At 40.2% G+C, this 14,067-nt stretch overlaps 1 protein-coding gene across 1 annotated transcript in view; it reads left to right on the forward strand.

Annotated features, from left to right (window-relative positions):
- The first annotated feature begins 5,857 nt into the window (after nucleotides 1–5,857).
- Nucleotides 5,858–14,067, forward strand: part of LOC106879699 (potassium channel, subfamily K, member 16) — a 134,198-nt gene continuing 125,988 nt past the window's right edge. Inside the window, exon 1 of the mRNA XM_052971910.2 lies at nucleotides 5,858–6,837. Within this exon, the coding sequence (XP_052827870.1) occupies nucleotides 6,696–6,837 (142 nt within the window). The 5' untranslated portion in view covers nucleotides 5,858–6,695. The remainder of the gene's footprint in view (nucleotides 6,838–14,067) is intronic.

Raw genomic sequence — 14,067 nt, forward strand, 5'->3', positions numbered from 1 at the left:
TGCAGTTATGTAGGTTCTTCTGGGCATATTTTCCCCCAAAAAGGCCACTTTCATCACAGTTGAATACCTGTTGTGCGATGTACCACCCGGCTCCGATGAGCTGACGGAATTCATGCACGAAATCTTCAGCTGCCTTCGTGTCAGAACTCGCTACTTCTCCATACCTGACAACGTTATGAACACCAGTTCTCTTCTTGAAATTATCAAACCAGCCGCGATTGGCCTTAAATGCGTCTACTGATGTCTCCTCCGTCAATGTTTCAGGGTTCTGCTTCAAGAGATCCCTATACTGCGTTCGTGCTTTATCGCAGATGATGGTTTCCGTAATCGTATCGCCTGCGAGTTGCTTCTCGTTGATCCACAATTTTCCCATCCTTTCGTGGACAGATGTGCGTTGCTTAGAGAGCCTGGAGACCCTCATTGCTGTAGTAACGGTCTTGATCTCGTTCTTTTTCTTCAGGATGGTGCAGATCGTCGACGTGCTTCGGTCGTATTGGCGTGCTATGTTCACTATACACACTCCTCTCTCGTGTTTATCAATGATTTCCTTCTTTAATTCTATCGCAATCAGCTTTTTCTATCTCTCGGCACTACTCTTTGCACTAATCTTCTTAGGACCCATGGCTAACACAACTAATTATTATAAAATAATAACAAAAAACGCACAAACTTAAGCAAAAACACCGGGGAAAACACAACAGGGATGCTGTCTCAACGAGATAAACACGTGAACCGAGTGAGCGGAGACAGCGCCTTTTGTGCGAGCTGTGCGCCGACAAGTGGTCGCTTTTATGAAACTCGCTCGTACTGCAGATTTTCGCTAGCACTTCAAGACAAAAATTCGCACGAGCCTCGGCTCGTACAGCAAATTACTCGTACAATGGTGCACTCGTACTGCTGTATACATACAGAATGGCCGCTGTCAAATGACTGAAGCAAGTAAAAGAACACACACACACACACACACACACACACACACACACACACACACACACATGTATATATGCATAGATGTTTGTGTGTGTGTGTGTGTGTGTGTGTGTGTGTGTGAGTGTGTATTTCTGTGTGCGAGTATAATTTCTTTTTACGAGGGTGGACTTACATTTTCCTAGGCTCACTAAGTAGTGATGGTAGAGCTGTGAAATTTAGCATACGTTAATTTCAATCATGGCCCAGTGGTTAGGGCAGCGGATTCGTGGCCATAGGGTCGCGGTTCGATTCCCAGACCGGGCGTTGTGAGTGTTTATTGAGTGAAAACGCCTAAAGCTCCACGAGGCTCCGGCAGGGGATGGTGGCGAACCCTGCTGTACTCTTTCACCACAACTTTCTCTCACTCTTACTTCATGTTTCTGTTGTGCCTGTAATTCAAAGGGTCAGCCTTGTCACACTGTGTCACGCTGAATATCCCCGAGAACTACGTTAAGGGTACACGTGTCTGTGGAGTGCTCAGCCGCTTGCACGTTAATTTCACGAGCAGGCTGTTCCGTTGATCGGATCAACTGGAACCCTCGTCGTCGTAAGCGACGGAGTGCCAACAACAACAAATTCCCCACATAGTGATGGGTGACAGGCGATTGACTGTAAATCAAATAGCCAATGCTATTAGCATATCTCAAGTGAGAGTTAAGAATATTCTGCCCAATGAACTTGACATGACGAAGGCTTTCTGCTCGGTGGGTGCCACGTCTTTTGACACCTGATCAATCGCGCACCAGACTGGAAAGTCCAGCTCCAAGAAGTGGTCGCCAAAACAGGCTGAATATGCAATCAGCTGTGCCATCTCATCAGCGGTGTCGAAACAATTGCGACCAACCGTCTCATTTCGTACTTTGTGTGTATTCGCACGTGTATGTGTGTGTGTGTATATGAGAGAGAGAGATGGGGGGAGGGAATTCAAATTAGCATTTCTATTAAGCTACACACCTGTTCTGTTCCAATTTACAGGGAACAAATGTTTTCATGAGTAAAGTACACTTAGTATGTAAAAACAATATAACAGAATATGAAATAGAGAGAACAAGAGAGAGAGGAAGAGAGGGAGGGGAGAGAGAAGGAGAGAGGGTGAAAGGGGAGAAAGGGAGAGAGAGAAAGATGTACAATGGCTAAAACTAAAACAATAAAAATAATAAAAATATTGTTTGGCATCAAAATGTCCCGATTTCTTTCAATTAGTCTTAGAATTGGTTGCGGCGAATTACATCATCTCACCACCATCATCATGATCACCACCACCACCACCACCATCATCATAATCACCACCACCACCACCATCATCATCATCACCACTGCCATCATCATCGGATCTATTTTAAAACGGGGGCCACATTTTTCATTAATGTTTTACGTAGTGTTTTTGGTACGGAAAGACTTTCAAACTTCGTATACTTATCTATTTTGTGTTATAGAACAGAAAAATATTTTTGTATTCGAATTTATTTCATGTAAAAAATTGTCTTATTTCGATAATTTCAACCAATCACTGACAAGTATTCAATTGTTTATATTTACTCCTTTGGCTGATTAAGCGATGTAAAGCGTATTTAATCTCCATACCTTCGTTTTATTTGCTTTTTTCATTTTAAATTTGCTTTAACCTTAACCCTAACCCTAGGGTTAGGGTTAGGGTTAAGGTTAGGGTTAATTGTTTCAGAATCATTTGTTTATGTAGTCGGCACTTAATGTATATCGGCTGAATGGACGTCAGTGATTGGTTGAAATTACAGAAATACGACAACTTTAACATGGAATAACTTAGGGATTTCTTTTTTTTTAAAGAAGACTAAGAGAAAAAGATGTTTTATATGACACATTCTACCAGTGTTCCAAGTTTCAAAGTGTTTCGTTAATGAAAAATGTGGCCCCCGTTTTAAAAAAGATCCTCATCATCTTCATCATCGACATTATCACCACCATCCTCCCCCTCTTCCTCCTTCTTCTCATCATCATCATCACCTCGCTTCTTCCAGCTTCTTGTTCATCTTTCATGTTCTTCCTCTGGATGCTCTTACTTCTTTATACGAGTCAACAAGTCAATGTGGGCGGTCATTCACTCTGCTAGAAATAGGTGTCAAGTTTCCCTCAAATCACTCACTAACGTATGTTTTATAAAGGAATGACCCTTTGATCAATGCAATCTTGTGTCTGTATGTGTGTCTGTGTGTGTATGTGTAAGGGCAGGTTGGTCATGGCTCTAACTCCTGTGAGGGGTTTTCCCCATGAGGATTGAACTATACTGAAAGATCCTTTTTGTCTTTCTTCGTTGTCTCCTCTGCCTGCTTTTTACTTCTTCTACCACCACCATTTCATTTTCTTCTTCTTCTTCTTCTTCTTCTTCCTCTTCTTCTCCATCTTCTTCTTCTTCTTCTTCTCCATCTTCTTCTTCTTCTTCTTCTTTTTCTTCTCCTCCTTCTACTGCTTTTTCTTCTTCGACTCCTCCTCCTCCTCCTCCTTCTTCTACTTCTTCTCCTTCTCCTTCTCCTTTTTACTTCTTCTTCTCCACCTCCTCCGTCTCTACTGCTTTTTCTTCTCCCCCTCTTTCTCCATCTAGTGCTTTTTCTTCTTTTTCTTCTTCTTCTCTACTACTACTACTACTACTACTACTACTACTACTACTTCTTTTGCTCCCTCCCCTCCTCCTGTTGCTCATCCCCTCCTTCTCCTTCCCCTTCTCTTCTTTTTCCTCCTCCTCCACCAGCTAGAAACAACAGCCAAATCTTCTTCAAATCACACCTTACAATGTTCTTCATTCAGAACACGTCAAATAAAATGTAGTCCAGGATACACTATTCCTGAAGCAGAGATGATGGCGGGAGGATGACCTTTGATCATTAAATCTACTCGACCAGAGCTGCTAACAGGGCAGTTAAACAAGAACAACAGCGAAAAGAAGACAAAACAACACGTGGACATTTTCACAGTTGTGCCGCATGTTAGAAACAGCAGTCAAATCTCTTTGAAATCACTCACTCCATCGTATTATAAAAAAAGTATGTGGGGATGGGAGAGATGCACGTTAGATACTGTAGACCTATATAGTTCCCCCCGCCCCCCCAAATCTCCCCCAAAGCGGAATGGTCTTGGTAGGAATGTCTTTGATTACATGTCGGCTCGATCAGGGGTTTTCAAACTGTGGTCCGCGGACCTCAGGGGGTCCGCAAGGACAAGACAGGGGGTCCGTGGACAGCAAATACTTTTTTATGGGCAATTTGATTTTCTATATGTTTTTTAATCGAAATCTTTTAATTGACAATAAACCTATTTGTTAAATACTGTTAAATAAATAAATGTAAAAATATATGTTAGTTTTAAACAAATATTTATGTATAAATTTCATAAGCGTTTATAAGGGGGTCCGGTCCCTAAGATAAAGCCTGAAATATAAAGGGGTCCGCAAGTCAAAAAGTTTGAAAACCGCTGGACTAAATAACAATAACGGTACCACCAACATCACCATCACTTCCACCACCACTTCCACCAACAATACTGTCAACAGAAGCAGCACCACCACCGACACCACAAACACCAACATCAGCATCAACAACAGCTAAGAACAACATAAGGAAGCGAATGACACCGGAGACACGACCTCGTCATATAAATTAAGCCGGACTGGCTTTTGCTGTCATATTTAGTTATTGTTAATATGATTATTATTAGTAGTAGTAGTATCATTATATTTGTTTTGTTATACTATTTTCAGTTTCCTACACTTGTAAAACGTCGGTTGCCCGACCCAGAAATAAAAGACGAGGGAAAAAGACGGAGGGTTATGCAGGGCGATGAGGTGGGGGGGATGAAGGAAAGACGCAAATCATAAAACAAAACAAAAAAAATGAAGGAAAGCGACGGTTAAAAGTGGAAAGCTACCCGAGACGAGCCGTGTGTACGTGTGCGTGTGTGTGTTCTCTGCGTTTATGCATGCATGTATGAGAGAGAGGGAGAGAGAGAGTTTGGACAACTAGTGTGTGTGTGTGTGTGTGTGTGTGTGCTTGTGTTCTCCATGTGTATTGTGTGAAAGAAGTTTCAGAAGAGCATGCGCGCGCGCTTGTATATGTGTGAGAGTTTCAATAAATTCCGTATGTGTGTGTATGTGTTATCTGTTTGGTTGTGTGTATGTGTGCATGTGCGAGAGTTTCAATAAATTTGGCGCGTGTGTGTTTGTGTGCTCTATATGTACGTGTGAAAGAAAAGCTTCAGAGGGCATGTGCGTACGTGTGTGTATGTGTGAGAGTTTCAATAAATTCCGTATGTGTGTGTGTGTGTGTGTTTGTGTTCTCTATGTGTACGTGTGAAAGAAGAGCTTCAGAGGGCATGTGCGTACGTGTGTGTATGTGTGGGTATATGTGCGTATGTGTAAGAGTAAGTTTCAATAAGTTTCGTGTGTGCGCGTGTGAGGTAAAGAGAGCGTGAGTATTTTTTGTGGTGTTAGTGTGTATGTGCATGTGTGTGCGTGTGAGTGTTACTATGAGGCGTGCGTTAAGAGACAGGGGGAGGGAGAGAGTTTGTGTGGTGGGTGAGTGCGTGTGTAAAAGAGTTTGTGTGATGTGTGTGTATGAGGGAGAGAGCGAGAGAAAGAGAGAGTCAATGTGAAGTTGTATGTGTGAGTATAAGAGAGAAAGAAAGAGAGAGAGAGAGAGAGAAAGTTATTGTGTGGTTAGTGAGAGAGAGAGAAAAGAAAGTGAGAAAAGAGCGTATGTGTGAAAAAAAGTTAGTGTGAAGTGTTTATGTGTGTATGCGAAAGTGAGTTGATGTGAGTATGTGTGTGTGTAAGGGATAGAGAAAGAAAGAGTAAAAGAGAGTGTGGGTGTTACACCGCACTCCGTATGTGTGCGTGTGTGTGTCAGAGCTGCAAAACTTCATTCCACTCTGTCGCAACAACGATATGTGGTTGACAGATACGAGTAACGTGCTTTGTAGATTAAACGTGAAGATTTTTGCAATAAATTCATAGCAGTGTCAAATACAGTCTCACTTAACTTTACTATAATTATTGCAATTATTATAATTATCATCATTTACCATCATATTTAAGATTTTCACGAATATTTATCACAAACTTACAGAGAAAGAAAAAACAAAAAAACAAAGGAGAAACAAAGAGAGATCATCAAATAGTCGAGATTACGTTAAAGTAATAAAGAAAAAAGGAAACTCTTTAAAAGAACATGAATATAAAATAATTTATGAAGGAAAAAAAACGAAATAAAACTTTAGGGAGCTTACAAACGATTGTAAAGAAAATTACACTTTGTTCCACAAAAGGACACAACAACAAAAATAATAATAATATTATTATTATCATAATGGATTCTACAGTGAACCCTTAAATTGTTTGGAATTGAAATGAAGAACACTTTAAGGAGAGGTGATTTCTGAAGTGAATTTTATATATGTATATGTATTACATGTATATATAACGAAATAAGTCTTTTAATGTTGCAGAATATGAGAGATTGTTGTTTCTGTCAAACGATAATCTAAAGAAAGCGACGAAGTCTGAAGTTTGGCGAGACAGCTTCAGAAAATAAAGTTTGGTTCGACAGCATCGTAGAATAAAGCTTGTGAGTGACCTGCTGAAAATATCAGCAGCGTCATTCCTTACCAAAATTCTTGGACTCTGATTTGCTGTACAGCTTTCGTTGTTTTCTTCTTTTTTTATATATATTTCACACTTTTCCTTGCCCTGGACTTACACAATGGAATGTAAATATTTGGCTTTCTTGGTGCTAGCTGTCGTTGCTTATTTATGTATTGGAGCGGCTATCTTCCAGGAAATCGAAGAAGATGAAGAAATTAACGAAAGGACCAAAATTCGGAACGAAATCAAATATTTTACCGGTAAGTGAGCAATAGATGTGAGCGCGTGTGTATGAGTGTTTACGTGCACGTGTGTGTGTGTGTGTGTGTGTGTGTGTGTGAGAGAGAGAGAGTGTGTGTGTGTGTGTGCGTGTGCCCGTGTGTGTGTTAGTAATAATGGTGTTGAATAGTGCCTTTTGTCACTTTAGTGATGTCTATATTTTTGCCTCTTGGTTGTAAACTTGTGAATAAGCCACCCATATTGTGTGTGTATGTATATATACATATATATATATACAGACACATACACACACGCGTATACAAAAGTAGGTCTACATACATGAAAGCATGCACTCATAACAACCAACTTGCTACACACACAAAGCTCAGATTTGTATATTTAGTTATATTTAGTACCATTTTGTTTCACTGTAAGTTAAGTTTACATACATACACAAACGTGCATGCATACATACATACGTACAAGCATGCATGCATACATATATACATACATACATACATACATACATACATACATTAAACATACAAGCATAAATACATACACGAACTGACTTCAATTTGTAAAAAATAAAGCACACACATATATATGATATATAGACATGTATATATATATATATATATATAAATCATAAATCCGAAAAAGTCTGAAGAAATGTATGGACGTCAACTCCATAGACCGGCTCTGTACCTAATATATAAATATGTGTGTGTGTGTGTGTGTTTGTGTATACATACATACATATATATATATACATATATATTATATAAATATGTGTATGCATATATGTGTATATAAAATTGTGTGTATAGGGATAGTTGATGCATACATATATAGGTGTGTGTACACACGCACGCGCACACTGACAAGGATTTTCCTAATCTTTTTTCCCTTCCTGCCTTATGTTCGCATTTATTGCCCAAATCTGTTAATCTCATAAGCGCCCTCCTCTAATCTCCCACCCACGCCTGATTCCCGCCAAAGTCTCAGTGAGATTCTTCAATTTAACTTCACCAGAAGAACTATCATAATCAGCAGTGTTAAAACACATCATGATATTTGGGTTACTCTTCATCATCAGGGAACTCCGTAAATATTCGCTTCTGGTCCGTTCAGACTCTCATTAAAACAAGTTCTAGAAGTTTGACACGAGATTTGGCAGATCAGTTGTTGTTGGCACTCCTACAGGGAGTGCAAAACATCGTGTTAACTGGAACGACTCATGTACTGAAAAGAGCATTATCGCTGTGAAAACGACATCCATTCATGAATTTATTTATATATCAATTTTTTATTAACATTTACTCGCACCACTCTCGCCACTTTCATTCACCTGTCAGAAAACTGGTTAGAAGACAACATTTCCGTCTCTACCATCATTTTCCTTTTCAAGTGAAACTTGAAGAAGTTCATCAGGGATTGGCCAAAGAGAAAAGTGTTTGTCTTCAGTCCCTTCAATCTCGTCCACCTTACAACCTCTTTCACCATGGCCACCAGGCATATAAACACAGCCTTTTCTTCCCGTTAAAGGAAGGTGGGGCGATCTTCACGATGGATTCAGTTGACAGCCGGATCCGTCCCACACGCGACAGCAGGTGTTCGACATAAACCCGCAGGTCAGCAATGCTCGGGCACTGGCCGAGTGCATGCAGGACCGTTTCGTTGTCCTGTGCGCATCTCGGACTTGCTCGGCAGACAGCACTTTCGTGCCTGTAAAGTTTATCTCGATCAGGCAAAACTCCCATGTAGCACTGCCAGGTCAGAGATTTTTGGAAATTATCCATCTGTCCCGGGCCGAAAGTTCTCCGGAAAAGAGTGGCTAGTTGATCTTCTTCGACTCCCGAGGTCTCCCCAAGGACGTCGTCGCACTTTTCCTCCACTAATCCTCTATAAAAAGCTAAGGTGGACGTTTCATCTATCGCAGTGTCCGATTGGCTGAGGGCTCACAGCCCACAGCCAATCGGACATTCCACTTTCCAAATGCTCCCCAAATGAAAACATTCCACTTTCCAAATGCTCCCCCTCGGTCTCTATTTTATTCAGAACTGCAATTTCGTTACAGAAACTAGTTGCGGAAATACGTGTCTTGCGAACGGCGACCACACCTCTTCACCGTCAAGGAAGCACTGGAGATGTAGCCTCAGTGCATGTCTGCGCATCATCAACTACGACCACACCTCTTCACCGTCAAGGAAGAACTGGAGATGTAGCCTCAGTGCATGTCTGCGCATCATCAACTACGGCATGCCCAGGCCACCAGGCAGTGGGTGCTGACCGCAGAAAGACCGCCTGACCATCAGGACGCGTCCCTTCCACAAGGAGCGGAAGAGTATACGCTTCATCGTAATCAGACGCTGGCCAGGACAAGACACGACAGTCAAGCAATAGTAGATGACGGACGCGTTAGTAGATGATATACGCGTTAACCACCTCTGGCCCACCTTTCAGGGATAGCTTTCTCTCGGACCATTTCTGGGTCACCTCGTCCCAGATTTTGCCCATCTGGAAGTCCATACCAAACCAGACCCCGAGCAATTTAACCGGGCCGGACGTCCAGCGCCAACAACGCAGTTGGACGGCATGGACTTGCTTCTCTAGGTGCCGAGCCTCAAGACCACTGATTTTTTTCGGGTTAATTGCCGCTCCTGAAATCGCCTCGTAGTCTCTGAGAGCGGTACCGATCATTTCTATGTGTTTATGATCCGACACCACTACGATAGTGTCATCGGCATATGCTGATACGCATCTCCCACATGCTAGGTCACAAACTCGCAACGCCCCCAGTTTGTATAGTAATGGCTCGAGAGTCAGTACATACAAGAGAGACGAAAGGGGGCAACCCTGCCGGACCGAGCGCATGATGTTGAACGGCTCTGATAGGTGACCGTTCACTTTGACCACTGAACAGATGTCGCTGTGCATTACAGCGATCCAGCCCCTGAATACAGCCCCGAAATCGCTGCCTTGAGGACCGCCGCCAGGTATAGATGGTCGACATTATCGAAAGCTTTAGACTGATCTAAATTGATCAAGGCCCCACTCGTGCTAGGTTCGTTAGCCACTTTCTCAATGGTGTATCACATGAGGTGGAGGTTGTGGATGGATCTTTTCGGGATGGCACATGTCTATGCCTCCCCTACCAGATCCCCGACGACAAGCGCCAACCTCGTAGCTAACACCTTGGCCAAAATTTTTAACGCTGCATTCAGAAGAGTTATGGGCCTAAAGTGGTCAATACAATACCCCTTGTTTGGGTCTTTTCTCAACAACGTCACCGTTCCTTGGCTCATAAAACTGGGAATCTCCCAGTTTGTTACCAGTTGCAGGAAACATTTGCTAAGCGGTCGCCGATCAAGTCTGGCATGTAAGCTTGTAGGGCAAATCATCTTGTAGGGCAAATCATAACTTGTAGGGCAAACCATCCAAACCAAGCGGTTTACCCCTCGTGCAACTAGCCATTGCTTCCCGTATTTCAAAGACTGTTATCGGCCTTTCGCAGCACTTTGCCTCCGTCACCGAGAGTCGCGACAGTCCGTCGAGGTAGGACGTGAAATCCATCCTGCGACCTGGTTCACCGCTGCTCCCAAACAGTTGAGCGAAGCACCGCTGAAAGGCTGCACACGTCTGTCTCGGATCAATTATCATTTGTCCGTCGTGATCCGGCAAGGATCGGATTGTGGATTTAATAAATACCGGGGTCGATTCGTTCCACTAAAATTCTTCAAGGCGTTGCCCCAACAAGGCCGCAGTCTGATAACTGAAACAAGCAAAAGATAAAAGATATACATATCTGTGTGTGTGTGTGTAGCTTTAAGATACATCTCGGTGGATGCTCTGCTCTGGGATGCATCGTCAGTGATGTTTCTGGGGGTCTTTCGACTTTTCAACATCAGATCCCTCCACCTAGTTGACCCACTCGAGGTTGATCAGGTCCCAGCTTGCATCTCAGTAACAGCAAACCATTGGTCTGCCTTCTTTTATCCAAAACAACTTTGTATCCTTCTCTGCAGTTTCAGTGGTGATGGCATGTTTAAATGGATCTATCTATCTATCTATCTATCTATCTATCTATCTATCTATCTATCTATCTGTCTATCTCTGTCTCTGTCTCTGTCTGTCTGTTTGTCTCTCTCTCTCTCTCTCTCTCTCTCTCTCTCTCTCTCTCTCTATATATATATATATATATATATATATATATATATATATATATATATGCGAGTAAAAATAAATACAAAAAAGGTGGGGTTTTTTTGTATGATTGTGTATAGTGGAATATATTATTTTGCTTAAAAGAGTTCCAACACTGTCTGTTTTTTATGTTTTATTTATATTCCTGCAGAACCAATGTGGGGTATAGAATATGGAATATACAATATATAATATAATATACAATATATAAAATAAAATAAAATAAAATAAAATAAAAATGGATGGCACCATGAAAGAAAGTATTGAATGTAGATGAAATATTGAGTGTTCAATATAAAGGATCAAATATATAAATATACTAGCAGAAATACCCGGCGTTGCCCGGGTTAAAGAGAATAATGAAATCTAAAAACGCCGTCTAGACTACGCATCATCTTTATATATAGAGATGTATATACACACGCGCACCCAAACACACGTATATATATGTATATCAATATAAATATATGAAAGTCAATAAAGTTTCGTAAAAGAAGGTGATCATGTACATACTTTCTTGCTGTTGTGATTATAACACCTCATTGTAAACTATGTTCCTTGTTTTCCCTTGTGGAGCATATACAAATAGGTTTTTTGTTGCTGCCCACTCTTGAGCAGCCAACATACAGTTGTCCATGTGAGAAGCAGGGCTCTTCCAAGAGAAGACCAGCTACAGACAGTGTTTGACCCTGATATTTGTTTATGGACATGGCAAAAGTCACACGAAGGGGGAATTGTAGTCTTCTGAATGTAAAAGGAATGTCTGCTCCTGATGGAGTAAGAGGAATTCTTGGAATAAAGACGTCATCCCCTTTTGCACATCCAGAAAGAATGGTAGCCTCGATAACGTGTGACATCATTTTCTAAATAATGCTCATCTGTTGTTCGGGTTAAAATTTCATCAACATCAAAAATATATGAATTTTCATGGGAGTTATGGCCGTTATGCAAAGGATATAATTTCCAAATTTCATAAAGATCCATTCAGTACTTTTGACGTAGTTTTGGATAAGAAAACAAATGACTAATGTGTGTGTTTGTGTGCATGTGTATGTGTGTGTGATAGGTGTATATATGTGTACATATTACATGTACATCTATATATATATATATATATATATATACATCTACACATATGTATACATATACATGTATGTATAGATCTATATATATATATATACATATACGTGTACATCTATATGTATACATATACATCTCTCTTTCTCTCTCTCTCTCTCTCTCTCTCTGAAAGTATCTGTCATTACAGTATCGAAATGGTGTACATATACATGTATATGTATACATATACATCTCTCTCTCTCTCTTTCTGTCTCTCTCTTTCTGTCTCTCTCTTTCTGTCTCTCTCTTTCTCTCTTTCTCTCTCTGTGAAAGTATCTGTCACTACAGTATCGAAATGTGATTGTTTCAGTTAGTGGAATAGTTTCATTTTTAAAGTGAAAGTATTTGACACGAGTGTTTTTGTTTCACTTTTGACACGTAATACTTAAATAGTGGAGGAGATATTATGTTGCCGTGTGCTCGAACTCTGCAAGAAGTTAATAATTTTATTTGACTAAAACACAACTGGAACCCTAAGTAAGGCATGTGTAAAATTTGAATGAAATTGGTTGCGTAGTTCTCGAGTTTTAGGGATTCACACAGACAGACAGACAGACACACATTCTCATTTTTATATATATAGATAAATATAAATATATAAAGGCGACTCGAGTTTCAGGGCTATTTCCCTTCGTCATGGCCGGTATGACAGACATATATATATATTGTTGTATTTCGGGGTGGTCCTTTTATTTTTTTTTCTTGCTACGTACTATATATGTTTTTTCTTCACTCGTTTATTACTGTTCTTATTTTATTATTTTAACTTACGTCCATTGTCCGGACAATGGACATAAGTTAAAATAATAAAATAAGAACAATAATAAAGAAGTGAAGAAAAAAATATATAGTGCGTATGTTTATTTGGCAAAAAAATAAATAAATAACTAAAATGACCATCCCGAAAAACAACAATATCTGTTTCAACACACGATTTCACATCAGGAATCTTGCAAAACGAATTGATATACGTATATATATATATTTATAATTCGCAGTATGTGTGTGTATAATGACTAACGCATACATTTCCACAATTCTCAGCCTATTTTCACCAAACTTTACGCACACATTACTTATGTCCCGAAGATGGTCATACACTATAACATTTCGACCAGAGCTCCCGCCTAAATGGACATAGATTTTTGTATGTAGGGTTTTCCATACTTTTTAAAATCTTTTTATAAAAGTGAAAGGATTTTGTCTATTTGTTTATTTCCACTGTCTACCAGCGACGGTGGTTATATTGACAAGGAACACTGAACGCATACATTTCCACAATTCTCAACCGATTTCCACCAAACCTTACACACACATTACTTATGTTCCAAGGATCGCCATGTCTAAACATTTTGCTCAGAGCTCCCGCGTAAATGGACCTAAATGGACGTAATTTTTTTGTATGTAAGGTCTTCCATACTTCTTTAATCATTTTATAAAAGTGAAAAGATTTTGTCTATTTATTTATTTCGACTGTCCACCTGCCACGCTGGTTAAATTGACGAGGAACATTGTACACGATGAATATCCAATACCAAACAATCTTAATCTCCATATTTAAACTGCATTAAATTTGGCAACCTTACCTTTACCTATTCTGAGTTACTTGAAAGGTGATGTTCCCTTCCCTCTCTCGTATTTGTTGATACCTTTGTTTACCTACCAATCTGTTGCTTCACTTTTAGGATGCCTATTTACCCATCCATTATGGTATTTCGACTGTTGTCCGTTGTTTCAAATACGTTTTAGCATTGACGTTCTAGCCTTTTTAAAGCAATTACATATGATTCATCCCAAAGAAGCAACCTTTAAATAAGAGTTTTGCTTTCACTAGCGAAAGCTATACGTATCTTTCAGAAAGCTCCATACCAATTTAACTTTATGCAGCATTCGCTGTTAGTTTATGTGCAAGCTATGTGGGAAGACAGAATAAAGGAGCTTTCGTT

The sequence above is a fragment of the Octopus bimaculoides genome, chromosome 11 (assembly GCF_046866305.1).
Source record: "Octopus bimaculoides isolate indiv1 chromosome 11, ASM4686630v1, whole genome shotgun sequence".
Taxonomy (NCBI): Eukaryota; Metazoa; Mollusca; class Cephalopoda; order Octopoda; family Octopodidae; genus Octopus; species Octopus bimaculoides.